The 19904-nt window shown below is 42.2% G+C and overlaps 2 protein-coding genes across 2 annotated transcripts in view; one reads left to right on the forward strand and one right to left on the reverse strand.

The window, feature by feature from the left end:
* Window positions 1-384: 384 nt before the first annotated feature.
* Rida (reactive intermediate imine deaminase A homolog) lies at window positions 385-15319 on the reverse strand. Its single transcript, XM_028766820.1, has 6 exons — window positions 15120-15319; window positions 4850-4955; window positions 3772-3826; window positions 2958-3026; window positions 1967-2022; window positions 385-898 (listed from the first exon to the last, which is right to left on the reverse strand). Exons 1-6 carry the CDS (start codon window positions 15182-15184, stop codon window positions 842-844), a joined length of 408 nt encoding a protein of 135 aa, XP_028622653.1. The 5' UTR covers window positions 15185-15319; the 3' UTR covers window positions 385-841.
* A 64-nt stretch (window positions 15320-15383) lies between these two features.
* Window positions 15384-19904, forward strand: part of Pop1 (POP1 homolog, ribonuclease P/MRP subunit) — a 30572-nt gene continuing 26051 nt past the window's right edge. The window contains exons 1-2 of the mRNA XM_028766265.1: window positions 15384-15491; window positions 18746-18889. Of these exons, the coding sequence (XP_028622098.1) occupies window positions 18748-18889 (142 nt within the window). The 5' untranslated portion in view covers window positions 15384-15491; window positions 18746-18747. The remainder of the gene's footprint in view (window positions 15492-18745; window positions 18890-19904) is intronic.

A 19904-nucleotide genomic window follows, 5' to 3' on the forward strand; every position in this document is an offset into this window, starting at 1 on the left:
ACACAAAATAAGGCTTCCCAGCACAAACATATGATAATATGCAATCTAATTGCAACTGAAACGTTTGAAAGCCAGAAATAAACTTTAAGAAATGAAATAGATGGAGATTTTTCTTTTTAAGAGTTTATTTATTTTATGTATAAGTGTTCTATCTGTATGTACACCTACATGCCAGAAAAGGGCATAAGATCCCACTATAGATGGTTGTCAGTCACCATGTGGTTGCTAGGAATTGAACCTCTGGAAGAGCAGTCAGTGCTCTTAACCTCTGAGCCATCTCTCCAGCCCCTAACTTCACAATTTCTACTCACCCTTTATTAGGTAGTAGTTTTAATGTATAACTAAACTGTTAAAAAATTAAGAGAACAAAATTACCAACCAAGGGGGAGTTACACACCTAATTTTTATTTCCATTAAAGCAATATTGATCTGTATAAGATTTTGGTCCATTTTTTTCTTGTGGTACTATTCAAGTTTGAATATTTAAATTTAGCTTCTTATATCTAACATAAGAACTAAGTATTTCACATAAGCAAATTAATATGATTTAATTATATATGCTCTTTACTATTTCTCATGAACAACAGCTCATCTTCCCCCCTGTCCCCCATCTCAGTAGCTGTGTGCCTCTTCTCTCACACCCAGCAATGTAAGTGAAATTAGAGCACCAGTCACCATATTGAATAATCTCCAGTTAATGTCAAATCTCCACATATATGGCCATTTCCATGGTAACTTCAACCACTCTGGTCATGTTTATACTTCCCAGCATCATTTGTAAAAATTAAAGTGAAAGACATTCTAAAACCTCCAGCGTCAAGATCAGCATGGCCGCTTATAGTCATACTGTGGTGAACGGGCCCTGGACAGCGACTGCTTCTATTTCAATTCGACTTCCCTGTAAGGAAAACAAAAGTCACTGGCTCAATCCTTTAATGCAAATCAAGGTCCAATAACACATGCAACTAAACAAATGGCAACGTCTGTTTTTACCACTAATCTCTTCATAGAAAGCAAGGATGAGAGAGAATTCACTAAGACCCTACAAGAGGTCAGGCTACCATGCTAAGCACATTCATACATTAGCTCGCTTGATTCCCGCAGCAGCCCTGGTCATAAACTAAGGCACTGACCTCAGAAAGGCTGGAAGAGTGGTCCCCATCACAAAGACTAGCAGTGGACAATCAAACCCGTGTCTTCTGGTTTCAAGTTTAAAACTCTTTCTAATACTCTCAGTACCTTCAGTTTGACAATGACCCTTCCCAGGAACACCAAACTAAAGCAAGAACAAATGACACTGCAGGTGTACAGTGTGGGCAGGAAGCATAGGAAAGAGAGGGAACACCAGAACCAGGATGGACGGCATCATTCCAGTGAATGGTCTAGAGTCTTCAGTATATGAGAGCCAGGTGAATTTGTTTTTATTAACATTAATGGGAATACTATCCAAATTCTGTGGCCAGTACTCTAAAATACAGTAGGAACTAGCAAGAGTGTAAGTTTCACACCTTGCTGGTATGTAGAGCTTCCTTCAGTGAGGACAAAGGATATTTAGAAGCCTCCATGTAATTCTACACTGTGCTCCATTTTCAGAAGTCCTTACTGAGAGGCAGACACTGGGGCATGAAGTCAGACTGCAGGGAGGCACCCGGTGGGACCCAGCAATCCACACTCCTCCAAGCAACTGAAGTCCAGCACACATTTCCTTCCTCAGTAACATCACAACACAGCTGCTCTTGAGGTTTTTCTTATAATTTAAGTCGTCAGATTGTGTCCGACGGATCATGTCATGCCCATGTGCTGCTTTGTACAATTTCTTAGCTTTCTCCAGATCACAACCATGATCAGGGTATTGACTTTTAGACTCTGTATTTCTGAGAAACAGGGACTGTATTCATTTTAAGTTTCTTTTCAAAGGACAGGTCTCATGTATCATGTGTGCACTGGCATTGTACCAGGTACTTACTTTGGGTAAAGCAGCGACTTGGTAAGCAGCCCTGGCAGGAAGGCTACCCTGGAAATCTGAACGTAGAACAGTGTTAATCTCCAGACATGGGCCCTTACTCAGCAAGAGAAGCAAGAATCTGGGCACTGTCTCATGGCCTGGCCCATTCCCACAGACAAATGACAGAAAAGATATTCTGTCACACAACTTTATGACCTTTAGTATTTTCTAAGTATTTTATAAGCAATGAAACACATAATGTGGCACCATTGTCTTGTAATGATGAGCATGGGTTTAGTCTTTAAAGTGATTGCTATGAACCAGTTATCAAAATGGGATGGCTCTTTATCTTGAGCGAGGACTTCCCTGTGAACTTTAACCTTCTCTGGTCATTTCTTCTGCAGAGAATAAGAACGAAGCATTTTCCACACCATACCTTCATTACATCCCACCAGGAGACACAGACTTCCTTTCCCTGCTACAGCAATGACAGCAACAGGAGCATTTGCTCAGAGCTTATACCCTGCCATCATCTGTTCTAAGTGCTGTGCAGGATAATTAATGGAATCATTCCAACAACCCCTTAAAGTGGCAGAATCCTGTCCTCACTTTACACACTAGTATGGAAATGTTAAGTAAGTTCCCAGTGGTTCTGAGAGAGCCACAAGATGATAGTTAGATTATATCATAGCAATAGTAGTAAGTCTGTATGTCTAAAAAGATTTAGGATTTTTTTTAAAAAAAAACAAAGAAAACAAATAATAAAAAAGCCAAAGAAACAAATAATAAAGTTAAGTTTTAGGAAAATGAATATGATTTTTAAGAACTGAGATAGCAATAGATCTTTCTTAAGAGGGCATACTACTACTGTTTTTCCAACCAGATGATGGATATTTGGGACAAAATATCATTTTAAACATACACCTCTATCACTCTTACTTGACAAGATACATTTATATCAACAGATTTATTTTCCTTTAAAAGTAAGTGGAAATAAAGTCAAATCACTTACATGTTTTGTAGATCTCATTGACAGTGCCAAAGTCATTTATGTCAGCCAGTAAAACAGTTGTCTTCACCACTAGAAGACAGTTTCATATATATAATTTTTTTATTAGTTTTAGCCATTTCATCAGACAAAAAAAGACAGAAAAACAGTGTATATCTGGGCAGTGGTGCATGCCTTTAATTTCAGCACTCAGGAGGCAGAGGCAGGCAGATCTCTTATGAGTTAGAGGCCAGCCTGGTCTATAGAGTGAGGTCTAGGACATCTAAAGCTACTCAGAGAAACCCTGACTCAAAAAAAAAAAAAACTCAAAAAACTAAAAAAACAAAACACAAAAACAAACCAAATCCCACCCCGAAAACAAACAAAGCAAAACAAAAACCAAAATTTCAGTGTATGATTTTTTTTATGAGTATCTTGATGGAACCAAGACTAAAAAAATGAAAGTGTTGTTTCTTAGACCATTAAAAACACAACCTTTAGGGCTGGAGACGGCTTAGGTTAAAAGCACCTGGCTAATGAGATTTGGTGCCCTCTTCTGGTGTGCAGGAATATGTGCAGGCAGAATACTGTATATATACTAAAAACAAACAACCGCACAGCCTTTAGCAACAAAGACATGATAACCAGATTATTGGATATTACATGTTCTCCACAAAGACCAAAGGCATAACAAACATACACTAACAGTGTTGGGGGTGTGGTCAACAGTGGAATGCTTGCTGGCATGCACGAGGCCCTGAGCTGGTTCCTTAGTGCTGCAAACAACATAAACAGACAACAAAACGAATGAACAGGGAAGAAAGACCCAGTTGCTTACCATTAGTGAAGTCACAGCCTGCAGCTTTCAGAATCTCACTCAAGTTTTTAAGAGCCTGTGAATCAAGTCAAGAAAGGTCAAAGACGCTGCTGCTGTGTAAGTCCTTTAACTGATGTTTCCACACAAGTCGATTATGTACTGGCTTTCCATTAGTGGACTGAGTCTCTCTGAACTGTAGTGAAAGGCTTTATTTGGTAGGAATACTGGGATGGATATGCTGTTGTACTTGGGAGGTTAAGGCAAGAGGATGGGGAGCCCAAGGTCACCTACGGCTGCATAGTGAGGTCAAAGCTGCCTAGGCTACATGAGACCCTGTCTCCAAAATTAAAATAACACTTAATCCCAATCCAAAATAAAACCTCAAATAACTAAATCATCAGGAATGAGTTACACACACACACACACACACACACACACACACACACACACACATACACACAAACTTTGGGGAAAGGAGGGAGGTCGATGGCCCTGAAAATAAACTTTCCAATCCATCTGGACACGTCAGCTTTGATTTGGATAGCACAGGTGATGATGAGAAGGTTTTCTCTGTTGTTAAGCCATTTTAAAGGGGCTACAGAGATGGCCCCTGGTTACGAGCACTGGCTGCTCTTGCAGAGGACACAGTTGGATTCCCAACACCCACAGGGTGGTTTATGGCCACTTGTAACCCAAGTTCCAGGGAATCCAACAGGTACACATATGCTAAACATACATGCATGCAGGTAAAATATTTATACACACAAAATAAATACATCTTTTTTTTTTTGGCTTTTCGAGACAGGGTTTCTCTGTATAGCCCGGGCTGTCCTGGAACTCACTCTGTAGACCAGGCTGGCCTCGAACTCAGAAATCCACCTGCCTCTGCCTCCCAAGTGCTGGGATTAAAGGTGTGCGCCACCACCGCCTGGTCAAAATAAATACATCTAAAAAAAAGTTATTTTTTAAGTCTTAAACTGAGTAGTGAGTAGCTGAAAACACGTTTATCTGTTGATCACTGCTCAGGGTCACAGACTGTCTGCACTGTCCAATATTACGAGGTAGTGGAAACGGAACCTTTCAGACAGGGATCACTTACTTGTTTAGTTTCTTCTACTATCCCTCCTGGCACAAGCTGTCCACTGGAAGGATCCATGCCTACCTGTCCAGAAATGTAAATGGTCCTGTCCACTAGCACAGCTTGGCTGAAATAAACAAAAGCCAATACATACATATAAAATAGATAACATAAAAGCCAAAGCTAAAATAATAACTTAATAAGGTACAAAAAATAAAAGTTGTAAAATAAAAAAAGGATAAATCTGACTTTTAATAAATTAAAATTTTGTTTATTGACAAGACATCTTTAAGAATGTAAAACGGTCACAGGTTGGGAGAGAATATTTACAACATATATCTAACAAAGGACTTGCACCCAGAATATGTGTAGGGCTAGTAACTAAACTGCCTAAGTACAGACAGCTTATTTTGTTAGCTAGTTAGTAAGATACAAACAGCTAAGGAGTACTGGAAAGATGCTATACTTTATTAGTCATTAGAGATACGCAGATCAAGACTGTAAGATGTCATTGGCGTCACAGCATTGCATTGCCAGTAACACATCACACCAGTGAGCACAAAGCACAGTGGGAAATGTAGAGTGACTCAGCCCTTCATACATGGTCAATGGGACACACTCTAGGAAACAGTGGGGCCATTTCTAAAAATTTCAACATACACTCAACACATTACCCAGTGTGATGGTTTGCATATGCTTAGTCCAGGGAGTGGCACTAGGTGTGATCCTGTTGCAATAGGTGTGTTACTGTGGGCTTGGGCTTTAAGACCCTCATCCTAGCGGCCTGGAAGTTAGTCTTCTATCGCTCTTTAGATGGCTCCTCAGATGAAGATGTAGAACTCTCAGCTCCTCCTGTACCATGCCTGCCTGGATGCTGCCACGCTCCCGCCTTGATGACACTGGACTGAACTTCTGAACCTGTAAGCCAGCCCCAATTGAATGCTGTCCTTATGTAAGAGTTGCCTTGGTCATGGCAACTCTTTACATGGTCTCTTCACAGCAATAAAACTCTGAGACACCCAGTATTATTCCTTCCCTTAGGCTAATATGTAAATGAGAATTAAAACAAACCAAAGCTTTACATGAATGCTTGGAAACAACATTCTAGTAAACAAAACAAACCTCAGCTAGGTCCAGCAGATGACTACACACTGACTGACAATTCCAGCAAAGACAAAACAAGACCAGTGAAATAGATGCCTGGGGCCAGGGATGGGGATGAGGCCAATAAAACTTATACTCTACCAGGGTGATGGAAAGGTTAAAAAAATTGAAGCTGTGAGATAGTGGCGGAAATCTTTAATCCCAGCTCTTGAGAGACAGGCTGGAGGGTCTCAGTGTGTTCAAGGCTAGCCTGCTCTTGAAAACAAACAAAACAAAACAACAACAAAAGATTGTGTTTGTATAACCATGATTCTGTACATTGATGAAAACTCACAGAACTTTAGTCTTAAAATGAGTGATTTTAATAAGTCACTTATATTTCAATAAAACAATGAAACAAAACGGATAGGAACCCTTAAAAAAAAGCTGCCCAGGTGTAAAAGTAAGGTTAGTTGCTGCTTGTTGCATACCTATAGATTAGTTTTTGAGAGAACGTCATTCTACACAGTACTTACTGTGAACTGCCATTTCTCCTTAATTCTTTTAACAGAGACAGCATACTGAATTATATAGATATACTTTAGTCACCACTGAAACCAACCCCCCACCATCCCCATCTCTGTCTGCCTCTCTCCACTAGATCCCAGGGGTCTCCTTAAAACCGCACTTTTTTTTTTTTTTGGAGACAGGGTTTCTCTGTGTAGCCCTGGCTGTCCTGGAATTCACAGAGATCCTCCTGCCTCTGCCTCCCCAGTGCTGGGGATTAAAGGCATGAGCTACCACCACCTGGCTCAAAATAGTACTTTTTGGGGGGTGAGGTTTGCCTTTGCTTTTGAGACAAGGCTTCATCATGTAGCCCTGGCTGGCCTGAGACTTGTTGTGTAGTCTAGGTTGGCTTAAATTTATGGTGATCCTCTTGCCTCTGCCTTCTGAGTGCTGGATTTACAGTTATGTACCACCACAACACTTAGAATAATAAGACAGTTAAATAAAGTTTCTGGTTTCCTTTCCTTTCCTTTTTTTTTTTTTTAAGACAGTATCTTATATAGTGCAGGCTGTTCAATAACCTTACTGTGTAGCTATGGATGATTTTGAACTTTGGATTCTCCTGCCTCTACCTCCCAAGTATTGGCATTACAATCATACACCACCACCTGGAGCTTTAATGAACTATCTTTTTGTTTGTTTTCTTGAGACAGGATCTCACTAGGTAGCTCTGGTGGTCCTGGAACTCAAGACCTTGACCAGGCTGCCCTTGAACTTGCAGGTTCTTCTTGCCTCTGGCTCTAAAGGTGCTGGGACTAAAGGTGTTCGCCAGTATGATTGGTTTAAAGACTGTTGTGGCAAGTCCTATTCTGACTCTACTTCCAGAGTAGACTGAGGGCAGGGATACCCCAGTTCTGTAGCTGTGTGGCCTAGGTGATTCTCTGCACACAGCAGGCATGCTGTGTCTGTTGCTGGTCCTCTGCTATAAGCCCGCAGCACCACCAATCCCGGCGGTCAACAGCCACCTTCTCTACAGGTGAGGAGTTCCTTCTTCAAGTCCTATTTTATCTCCACCCAGAAATTAGGCCACAGACCACCTGCTAAGGTACTTTGCTTTCCAAGCAGATCTGCCTGAGTCATGCATCTCAAAGTGACACAGCCAGAGGCTAGGGAAAGCAGCCTTGGTCCTGTCTTATTCCTTGGCTCTAAGTTGAAGTCTTGGGGAGAGACGGAGAGGGAGACTTATCTCTCCCCTTTGTTTTCAGTCACACGGTAAAAAAAAATTATCTGGCTTAACTTTCACCATTTGTTAATAGCTTACAGGGCCATGGAAAGTTTAATACTAAGCCACCTTGAAGTTTTCTATAGAGAGACCAGTCAGTATCTTATCTCCTGTTTCTGCACCTGTGGTGTGTATCTTCCTTATGACCTTTAGTGAATGGTTTCTGTAACCCTTTGGAATGTGCCCTAAGTTTTAGAAGTCTGCAGTTATCTCAGAAGCAATCAAGCAGTTCTGTTATAAAAGGGGTTCGAATGTCCCTACAGAGGTTGCCATTCAGAAACAGTGGTGACCCTTGCATGCTAGAGGTTTCTGCAGAATAAACGCTCTTTGTTTTTGCATACTGACTGAGTCTGGGGTCTACCTTCATCCATTACCCTTACATTTGTTGCATTGGCTGGGAACACTGGGGTTCCCCTTTACTCCAATTGGTGAGTAAGGGGTTGCTGTGTGTGTGTTGTCATGTTCTGAGTAGTGTTTTGTCTTGCTCAGTGTGGGGTGATTTATTCTTTTGTTTGCACAACCTGGAGGCCAATGGAAGTAGCATAGATGGGCCTGTCACTCCCTCCTGGTTGGGGGGAAGGGAGTGGGCTCAGAGGACACTCCCTTCAGTTGGAGACAGCTCCATTCCAACCCAGGTCTTAGTGGAAGCTAACAGGTTCTTCCCAACTAGTGGAGCTAGGGATAGGCTGCTGTCTCTGGACTCCTTTCAGTTGGAATCAGAGAACAGCAGTCTGACACAGGCTTTGGTGGAGACTAGCAGGACCTTTCTGATTGGCAGAGCCCAGTTTTGGGGATAGGCTACCATCAGCTTCCTTTTGGTTTCTTTTCTGGACCTCTGCAGGCTTGTGTTTTAATTGTTCTTTTTTCCTGAGACCTACTATGGGGCAGACCACCAGCCCCACCCCACTGGGCCTAGTCCAGTCACATTTCAAGGCCTTCAACTCCTGGCGGGGAATTTGGGCTTAACTGGGAGACTGACCTTTTTTTTCCCCCAGGACAGAATGGCCAGCTTTCAGTGTGGGATGGCCCAATGGAGGCACTTTTCACCTCACTATCATCGACTTGGTTAAAGGTACTGTGTACGGAAACCCTGGACTCTTTGGCCAGGTCTCAGACATCACTGTCTGGCAGCATCTGGTGGAGAGCCCTCCCCCTTGACTGAAACCTTTCCTACCCCCACCCCAGTGGTTTTGTAGGTTCAGGAGATAGAGTTGCCAAAGAATCACAAGCCAGCAGTCCTATCTCCCTTTGCTCCAAGGGAAAACTCCTTCCTGTCCCTTTATCACCTTGTCCTGGTGCACGCTCGACCCTAACACAGGAAGTGTCAGAGGTGGACTCTGACAACAGAGGAAGCACAGGGCTCTCCTCCAGCTTTTCTTGATCTTTTAACAGATAACTCCGGAGCTTGTTAATGTGTGAGCTTTCCTCAGGTTGACAGAACTACTGGTTAACACTATTAACTCCTCCTTGTATAATTAGGCTGTCTGCACTAGGCCCATTACAAAATCTCTTCCATTCTCACATCTGAAAGAGTTTAAGCTCAAATGCATTATCAATAATCAAAAACTTTGATAGTAAAAAGAAATCCACTTATTTTCAGAATATCAAAAGTAGTTATTGGAGCTGAGACTATGTTTAAAATTTAAACTTGCAAGGATTTAAAGAGGTTTAGTTACAAAGAAACCACAATTGACTACTTGATACTTCTGGGGCCTAAGACTCCTCCTCCTTCAGTTGTAGGTTCCAGAAATTGTTTCATAATGTTTTCTTTTTAATTATTTTGGAGCTGGAGAGTTGGTTCCGTTGTTAAGAGCACTTACTGCTCCTACAGAGGACTCAGGTTCAATCTCAGGGATCAACATGGTGGCTTACAACTGTATGTAACTCTAGGCCTAGAGGGTCTGGCACCCCCTTCTCACCTCCTCAGATATACAGTATACATATGTGCATGCAAGCAAAACCTTCATATACACAAGATAATAAGATAAATAAATCTTACAAATAGACTTCATTTTTATTTATGTGTATGTGTGTTCTCATGAGTGTATGCCACATTTTGTGTGTGGGTGCCCAGAGGCTAGAAGAAGGCGTCAGGGTCCCCTGGACTGGAGTTACAGATAGTTGTGAACTACCTGATGTGGGTACAGGGAACCTGTGCTAGGGCAGGAAGTACTCTTAACTGCAGAGTCATCTCTTCAGCTCCTAATTTTTAAAAAAATGTGTTGTATTTAGTGTTCGTGTGTGTGTGTGTTCACGTGCGTGTGCGCGAACGTATGCATGCTCACTGTAGTGGACATGTGGAGGTCAAAGGACAAATTGCAGGAATCAGGTCTCTCCTACCATGTAGGTATTGTAGTGGGTATTCCTGGTTGTCAACTTGACTATATCTGGAATGAACTACAATCCAGAATTGGAAGGCTCACCTGTGATCCTGATCTTGAGGCTGGGAGATACAAGTCTCTGACCTGGATCTTGGCATGGAGATCTTGAGGCATAGTAGCTATGAATCCCAGGAGACTAAGGCAAGGAGATCTCTGAGTTCAAGGTCATCTGGGTCAAAGCAAGTCCCAGATCCAGGCTTGGCGCGCACACACCTTTAATCTGGGCCACACCTTCTGCTTGAGACCCACATAAGGACACTGGAAGGAAGACTCTTCGCCTGCTTGCCTTGTGGGACTGAGCAACTGCTAGATCCTTGAACTTCCATTCACAGCTGCTGAGGACTATTGTTGAGGAATTAGACTATAGGCTGTGAGCAGTCAACAAATTCCCTTACTATACAGAGACTACCCATAAGTTCTGTGACTCTGAGAACCCTGACTAATACAGGTACTAAACTCAGACATTGGGTTTTGGGACACTGAGGCTTTTACCTGCAGAACCATTTCATCCATGCAGGCTCCAGAACTTTAAAAGTCTTTTATTCTACTTCCTGTCCAGAAGTAACACTGGGCATGATGGTGCAAACCTATAACCCCAGTATTCAGGAGGCTCTTGAGTGTGGTGCCAGCCTGGGATGTGTAGTGAATTCTGGGCTCTTTGGGACCACAGTGAGATTGCCTGAAAACAACCAACCAACCAACCAACCCAAACCAAACACACACACAGAAAAACACCCAAATGAAAGCAAACCAAGCCCCAAATCAGAGGTGGTAAAACTTTCAGAAACATTCCAATTAAGCTTCAAGTCATGATCCATGCCACATTATGGCAGTGCTAATGAAACAGAAAAGCCATTCAATAGCACTGGTGTTGGAATCCTTCCAGGTCTGTCCTCAGTGTCCGAAAATGTGCTCAGTTGTGCTTAGCTAATCAGTAACAACACTCCATTCATCCCAGTATTGAGGACTAAAAAGCCCAGCACATTAGGATTCTCTCGAGAGAAGCTAAATTTCTGCCAGGCAGTGGTGGCACACACCTTTAATCTCAGCACTTGGGAAGCAGAGGCAGGCAGATTTCTGAGTTCAAGGCCAGCCTAGTCTACAGAGTAAGTTCCAAGACAGCCAGAGATACACAGAGAAATCCTGTCTTGAAAAACCAAAAAAAAAAAAAAAAAAAAAGAAGCTAGAATTTCAAAAAGTGTATTCAGCACAAACTTCATACACTAAAGACTTTATTTTTGGGAAATAGTTCCCAAAGCATACCATATGGAGGCCAGAAGTGGCCATCAGGTGCCTTCTTCAGTCCCTCTCTACCTTATACAGTATATTGAGGCAGGGTCTCTCACATGAACCCAGAACTTGTTGATTTGACTAGTCTATCTAGTCAGCTTGCGAGTTTCTGTCTCTGCCTCTCACATACTGTTATCACAAGAGGGCTACCACATATTGTTTATGTAGGTGCTTGGTAGGGATCAGACACTGGTCTCCATGCAAGGCAGTTCTAAACAGGATGAGGGACTAATTCTACAAGGGGCTGTTAACAGTGTTAACTAATGGTTCTGTGTAACCTGAGAGGAGCTCACACATTACCAAGATCAATAGTTGTCTGACAGAAGACACACTTTGGTTACCAGGCTTCAGGTCATAGTGTCTCTTTTGCAACAGATGTCTTTTGTTCTGATGTAAAGAAGTTATTCTTGTGTGACTATCACCAATAGTTGAAAGGGCTAGGTTAGGGAGGAACAAAAAAATTACTAGTGTTTTTGTTTGTTTTTCAAGATACAGTTTTTCTGTGTTAACTGTCCGAGAACTCTGTAGGCTGTCCTCAACTCACAGATATCCACCTGCCTCTGCTTCTTTTTTTTTTTTTTTTCGAGACAGGGTTTCTCTGTGTAGTTCTGGCTGTCCTGGAACTCACTCTGTAGACCAGGCTGGCCTCGAACTCAGAAATCCGCCTGCCTCCACCTCCCAAGTGCTGGGATTAAAGGCGTGCGCCACCACCGCCCGGCCTGCCTCTGCTTCTTGAGTGCTGGGATTAAAGACATGCAACACTGTTGCCTAGCACTAATTTTTAATTACATAATAGTATCTCCTGTTTTTACTCTGCTCCAAATTTCTACCAGAATTACTATCCTTAAACAAGATTGTTGGACTGATCCCTTCCTCATTAAGGTTAAGAACTAGTATTACTACTTATGTTTATTTAGAAGATAAAGATGCAAACTAGGAGACAAAGTCTCTCTGTAAGGTCACACCATTAAAAAGAAGCCAGCTAAGAATTTAAATCCAAAGTCCAACTCTTTTTTTTTTGGTTTTTCAAGACAGGGTTTCTCTGTATAGTCCTGGCTGTCCTGGAACTCGCTCTGTAGACCAGGCTGGCCTCAAACTCAGAGATCCATCTGCTTCTGCCTCCCAACAAAGTCCAATTCTTAATGCCAACTTTTGAATGTTTTTTTCCCCCAGAAAGTCACCCATAGACAGGGAATCATATCTTCATTTTTTGGTTTTCTTTCAATTCTTTTAAGCTGGGAACAACAAATGAAATTATTCAGACTGAGCCCTTGAGTCCATTACACTTTCAAACTGTATTAAACTACTTAGTGGAGTAACCTTGGCAAATTATTCAACTTGATATATGTCAGCTCTCACATATGAAAAATGGAGTCGTAGCTGGGCGGTGGTGGTGCACACCCAGGGCCTCATATATGATCAGGATGGTCTTTCACTGAGCTACATCCATCCTCAGCCAGAGAGACATTGAAATTATCATGATTATTTATGTGCACGAGTATATGTACACCACCTGTGTACATACCCAGGGAGGCCAGAAGATCCTCTGGATCCTCTGGAGCTGGAGTTACAGATGGTAGTGACCAGTCTGATGTGGGTGCTGGGAACCAAACTTGGCTCCCTGGAAGAGCAGAAAGTGCTCTTAACTGCTGAGTCATCTCTCCAGACCCAGCCAAAAACACTTTAACAAAGAGAGCAGGCCCAAGGTTTTGAGCCAACTGTAACATGTACATAGACGTTTGGAACTTACTAATACTTTTTATTTGAGAGTTTTTTTTTAATAGTTAATTTATTTTGTATTATTTTCTATTTAGAGTATTTTGATAGTTTTCTTTTAAAATTAATTTAAGTGAAAGTAAGTCATTTTAAAGAAAATGTTATAAAACACCAGGTATACAGTTTGAGAGAAGAAAAAGTAGTTCAACTGAAAGACTATCATCCCCCCCCCCCCCAATCTCTACATTCTGTGTTCTTTTACCTCTGCCCCCGCACTTACGCTATTTCCTCTGGTAGGAATGTCAGTCCATAACTAATTAACTTTGACGAGTCAAACGTCATAACACTATCAGAAAAAAAAAAAGCCCCAACATTTAAAGTTTAACCTGACTACCTTTTACAGGGAGCGTCTCCAAAACTTTTTTTCTTTCTCTGCTCCAAATCAGAATCAGTTTTCCTCCCTTTCGTTTGGTTTCTCATCTCATTAAGTTTCCTTTCCAATCCTATTATAACAGTTACTGCTTTGCCACATGGACTATTATTTCTCTTGAATAGGGAGCTAGGGTCTGAGTTCAAGCCAAGATGTCACTTGCAGACTATATCTCCTTGAGAAGGTTGACCTTGAGTTTGTCCTTTTGAAAAGTGGAGAGACAACTTAAAGATGGCCGTCATAGTGGCTGTCTTGTAACATTTGCTCAACTAAGGCTTCTTCTTCTTACACATTTTTGTATCGGTTGAATACTTGGCACGAACTATACACCTTCTACAGCAGTAACGTTGCAGCTATAGAAAATCTTCAGTTTTGATTGACAGCAAAGAGACACTATGTCAGAAACTACTTTTCCAAAAGGAATTGGCTCTACATGCATTTTAGTGAAGACTTGGAAAATTAGTGAGGAGAAGATTATTTAAGATACAATCCAGTGATTTTTAAAGCTGAGGCATTTTGAGGAATAAGGTTTTAAACTAGCTGTGCTGGTCCTCATGTCAGCATTAAGAATTCTCAAACAGGAGAATGGCAGGTTCTAGGTTAGTCTGAGCTACAGAGTGAGGCCCTGTCCTTCACAGCTTCCACAGAAGGAAGGAAAAAGAAAGCACCATTTCTATTTAAAAGCACTTCAGGTAAGTGGAGACGAATGCCAAAGGGTAGATTTTTTTGTCCAGTACATATATGATTAGCTCTAGTATATAGGGTAAACTCAGAAGATCACCTTTGGTGTTACTTGCATTTGATATTAGTGGTATATGGGCATGGTTAAGGCATGGGCAAACCATTCATTCACGTTATAGCATTCTTACATGTTGTAGAAACCAGGGACTTGGACAGACATACAGGTATTTGCTGAGTATTGTTGTCCAAATGAGACAAGCATATCTTGTAAATTAAGAAAGGGTTAGATCGAACTTCATGCTAGCAAAAGAAGCTTGTCACAGAGGACCAAAAAGTGTATTATACTTTTTATAGCAAACGTCTTTAACAGATAAACCCTATAGTGATGGAGAGTTAATAAATGCTTGGTTGTAGGAGCTGGGGGAAGAGGTCATGTGGAATAAAAGCTAACGGCATAAACCTTATTTCAGGGTGGATGTAAATTTTTTTTTTTGAGAGTAGAAAGTGGGCATGGTAAAAGCCACTGAATTGAACCCACTAAACGGAATGAGAATTCGATGAGTTGTTCATTCTATCTTAATAAAGTTGTTACGAAAACCAAAACCAGAAGTCACCAAGACGAAAGGGTTAGGGTGTTAACTACTTCTACACAGAGAAAGCGTGTGGCAAGCTCGCCTTCGGGGCCGGGCCGCTCCAGAAGGAGGCAAGATCCCAGGAGTGCAAGCTTCTGGTCACACCAGGGCTCCCCCATTCCCTGAGGGATTTCGACGCACTGTCCTCTTTCTGAATTCAGTTGCTTCGCGCGTTCTAACTGGGTGGTGGTGGGGTTCTGAGACTCTTTTCGGACCTCCAGAGGCTGGAGCTCGAAACTTGCAACCCCGAACCCATCTGATCCTTCAGTGCTACCGTAAGAAACATTACCTGTAGGCACCAATGGCTGCCGGGGCTTTTGTGGTGCTGATCACCTTTCTGATTATAGACGACATACTAATCCTTCCCTCTTGAAGACCTTCCAGAAGAAGAAACGACGGTAACTACAACCACTCTTCACCACTGACCAGATAGCTCTGGTAAGAGCTAAGTAAAAGGGTTTTGGTTCAGGGACCGCCCCGGGTGAATTCGCACGGCTCGATGGGAATTGTAGTTCATATGCGACTCCGGAACACGTGGAGGAAGCAGCCGTGCTGCGCATGCGCCCTCAGCTCGCCGTCGCTCATCGGATGTGGTGGGAGCTTCTAGGGGGTCTCAGAACCTTGTTAGTCTGACCGGCGAAGCCCTCGCAGCACTTGGCAGGTTGGTGGTGAGGCGCTAGTGCCTAACGGGGACCGCCAGCTCGCGGGGGTCGCGTGTGTGGGCTTGCCCACAGTGGCCGGATCGGCTTGCGGCATCTTCCACTTGCCGAGGTCCATGCTGCCTGGGCGGGCCCTCTTGCAGTGCAGAGCCTCTGGCTCTTGCGCTCGTTTTATGCTTGTCGTTGCCCTGCCAGACGGAATCCCCTCTGGGAACGCGTTTGTATCCTTTTCCGGGTATGGTAAGGGACCAGGATGGGTTATTCGGGGGAACCAAGCAGAGGTGTGGCGTTGTCTGCCTTTCGCCAGCCTCTTCTTCCTTTCTGTGCACGATCGCCTCAAGATTTGAGCAGAGCCCTTAGTGACTGGGGTGTCCTTTCCGGAGGAGAGTCATCTTCCCCTAGCTCATGACTTCAGCTTTCCCACTCACGACCCTGCGTATATAAAGAAGATGCACTAATCAGCAGTAATCGATAAAATATAAAGAAGTGTATTTTAAAGCAATTTTTTAGTGGATTTGGTGTAATTTTGCCTTTTGAGAAAGATAAAAACTAATTTGCACTCTCTAAGATAGCTGAGTATTTGATACTGCAGGACACAAAGCATCTAGGGTTTTTTTCAGAGCTGATCTGTTTGATTTCATAATAGTCAGTGCTGAGATGATATTTTGCCTAAATACGTAGTACAGTCGGAACTATGATTAGGGCCAATTGTTGGAAAAGTCTATCCCACCCCCAAACCAAAATTAATGATTTAAAACTTAAGTTAGCAACTCAAACAGTAGTTTTTGAAATCAAGCAGTGCAACCCAGTAGAATCTGAAAATGTGCTGATTTGGCAAATGATGAGAACAATTTTAAGAAAAATTTAGGCTTGTTCTTATACCATTGTTTCTTAAGAGCATAAACCTGTGTACAGTAAAAACACTGAGCTCATAATGTGCCTGGAATCTTGGCTGAGATGTTTCAGGCAGTATTTGTTGGTGTTGTGTGGTGTGGATTCGTGGGTTGTCACTCTGAACTGAGGCTGTAGTGAAGGTACAGCACAGCTGAACACTGCCAGGAACCTTGGATTCACTACCGTTGAATTGTTCTTGCTAGATTTTTCATCACCCCGCATTTAGCTACATGACCCTATGTGGGGTTGTAACCCACAGTTGAAGAAGCTCTGAGGCTATATACAGTTTTTATGCTTTGTCAGGAAGAATGTAGTACCGGACTAAATGTTTCTTACCTTGTTAATGTATGCTTTACAGTCACACTTCATTTATATGTGCATGTGAATATCCAATACTTGCGTTGTTTTGATCCCACATTTTGTTTATGGTAGTCTGCTAAGTGCTGTGTGACAATCACAAAGGCCAGACCCATGTCAGTATGTACTGTAAGAAAATCCTCTTTACTTCTTGTCATCTGGTCCTACATAATGCTGAGGGGCTGCTTCCCTGCTTATTATTCAAGAACGATGAGACCCTTTTCTCGGATTAGGGCTTCATCCTGGAATAAAAGAGCTTCCTGCTGGGACCTCACAGCCTTTTTGGGCCCGTCTTCTACCCATGTTTATTCTAGTCCTCCCGACTTCTGATTCACGATATTCCTAAACAAGGATGACAGCTGACATTTTCTTACTGGCTTTCCCTGAGGTTGCAGTTATCTCCGTATAGACTATTTCATATGTGCTCTCAGTCTCCAGTTGTTTTGAGTTTTAGGAATATTGAATGGAGCTAGCTAGCCTGGATTGAATCTCACAATGTTCACTGGTTTGGAAAATTACATCACTAGTGTCTTGGTCACCTTTTCTTTGAGGCACAAGAATAACACACTTGTCTTTGCTGTTGTCTACATGAAGTTTATGTGTTGGTAGAAGTAAATTCTAATATTAAAGAATTGAAATGCAGGCTTGGTAACTGCTGCTCTGAGCTTTCCTGTATTTCAGTATTTCCACGGTGTACATTTAAGCCTTCACTCCATCAGCAAAAGAGTTAATGGCTGTTGGAAGGAGTGAAAGCTTCCAGGGCCTGTCTCAGGCTTTATGAATTATGCCAAGTGCCAATGTTGGTCCCTTTGTTGATGTATATATTCGTTAGGTTCAAAATCTCCATTTCAGACTGTTATCTAGTATAGTTGTGGAAAAATACATACAGAAATACATATTGTTTTATTAAAGTAACCTCTCAGGTCTTTATGCTACATAGTGTGGGGTATTGTTAAAAGTTACATCTCTTGTCAGCCATGTTAGGAGTTTTATTTCGAAAAAGAAAACAAGTGTTTGAAGTTGAATAAAGGACGGTGTTGGCCCAGGTGTGGGAAGTCCGAAATGAACCCATCAGGTTCTCCCTGCAGTCATCCTTTGTGATTCACCTGAAGTGAAGTCTGAGTGAAAATGCCAGTAATTTATCTTCCGTTTAGACTCAAATATTTTAATCATAATTTACCCCAGTCTTCTTTATTTCAGCTAAGAACCAAGATAAAGTGTTAGAAGTAATTTTATACATCATTAGCGGTTGTATGTAGTTTAATTATTTGACAGTGCAAAATATGCCATTTGGGACAGTTCCATGAAAAACTCTGTTCCTTTGTTTTTTGAGACAAAAACTGTGAAGCCCAGGATGGCTTGGTATTTCCTGTGTAGCCTAGGTTGGTGTCAACCTTGAAGATTTCCTTCTGCCCAGCCCCCACTCTGCCCAGAGTGCTGGGTTTATAAGTGTGCAGCAGCAAGGATGACTTGCTAAGAAACTTCTTTCTATTGAGATGAGTTTGAGATACGTCCCGTTCATGGCTTCACTGAAATCTCTTTTTTGGAATCCTTGCTATAGATTAATATGGTAACATTTTGGAATCATTAAACTTTGAGTTATATAAATATTTATTAAAATTGTTTTTATTTTTACCTTTCTTATTTATTTGTGTTGGGTTAGGGGCATACCTTGGTGGGCATGTAGTTGTCAGAAGACAACTTTTGGGAGTAGGCTCTCTGCCTGCACTGTGTAGGTCTCAGGATTGAACTCAGACTGTCAGATTTATTGCCTTTACCTGCTGAGGCATGATACTGGCTCATTTTAAAATTGTATTCTTTTGTTGTGTTTTGAAATAGGGTCTCAGGTAGTTCTGGCTGACTTTATGCTGTGTAGCTAAAGGGTGATCTTGAACTTGTGAACCTCCTGCCTCTGCTTTCCAGATGCTGATGTGAGCAACCACACCTGGCAACTCATTTTGTGAGAGTTCCTCTTTCTCTATTAAGTGTATTGCTTTTTTTTCAGAAATGTCTAATGCAAAGGAAAGAAAACATGCTAAGAAAATGAGAAACCAGCCCAGTAATGTGACTCTATCCTCCGGCTTTGTGGCTGAGAGAGATGGAAAACACCATTTTGGAGGGAGGAAGCCTTCCCAATCTCAGAAACAAGGTAAGATGCACACTGTTCTTGTCACTTTGGACTAATTGCTTTTGCCAGTTTTGTTTGCTCGACATCATCTTGGATGTAAACGACTTCATTTAAAGAAAGATACAGAAAACTCTCATTATCAAAATTTGTGCTTGTAAATCTACCTACTTGTTAAAGTTTAATTATAACCCCCACATTAGCACTTACAGAGCCGAGCCAGTCCATGTCCCTGGAGAGAGCACGGAGAAACTGGAGTGTGTTGAGTGTTGAGTGTTCCTCAGCCTTTGCCAGAGGGTGGAAGCACAGGGTGTGAGGAGCACCAGCTCTGCCTGAGTTTGAACCTCAGCTGTGGGCACACCCCACCAGGGGCACAGAATGCTTTGGAATTTCATTCTCTTTTGAAAAATAAAGGAAGTAGAACCCAATAGTATGAGTTGTTTCTAGGCTTTAAAATTACAGGCTGGTAAGGTGCTCAGGGTATGGTGCTCAGTGGTAAGGTGCCCACCCATGCCTGACCACCTGAGTTCCATTCCCTAAACCCACTGTGGAAGGAGAGAACTGACTTTTGAAAGTTGTCCTCTGTGGGTTTGTGTGCTATCGATACATAAAATTACAATCTGTATGAGATTGAGTTTTCTCTTCAATTCAGTGTGTGTGTGTGTGTGTGTGTGTGTGTGTGTGTGTGTGTGTGTGTGTATGAGAGAGAGAGAGAGAGACAGAGAGACAGAGAGGTGTGAAGGGAAGAAAAGAGAAAGGGGAGAGGAGAGATACTTTTCCTCAGGGCAGAGGGTTGCTATTCACTCAGTGTTCACTTGACTTTGTAAGACAGGCATGCCATTATAGAATGATTACGCTCACTTTAGAGCTGATACGGTCAATCTAAGGTGTACTTTCATTTCTTAAGAGAAATATAGTTAGCATATCACCATCTAACTACTGTGGTAATTTCATGTGTTGTGAAGTGACCCGGTGCAGATGTCCTCTGGGACAGCAGCGGAGAATGACAGTTAGGAAAGCTGACTTAAAAGCACAGCCT

Source organism: Grammomys surdaster, unplaced genomic scaffold (assembly GCF_004785775.1).
Source record: "Grammomys surdaster isolate TR1022 unplaced genomic scaffold, NIH_TR_1.0 63, whole genome shotgun sequence".
NCBI classification, from domain to species: Eukaryota; Metazoa; Chordata; class Mammalia; order Rodentia; family Muridae; genus Grammomys; species Grammomys surdaster.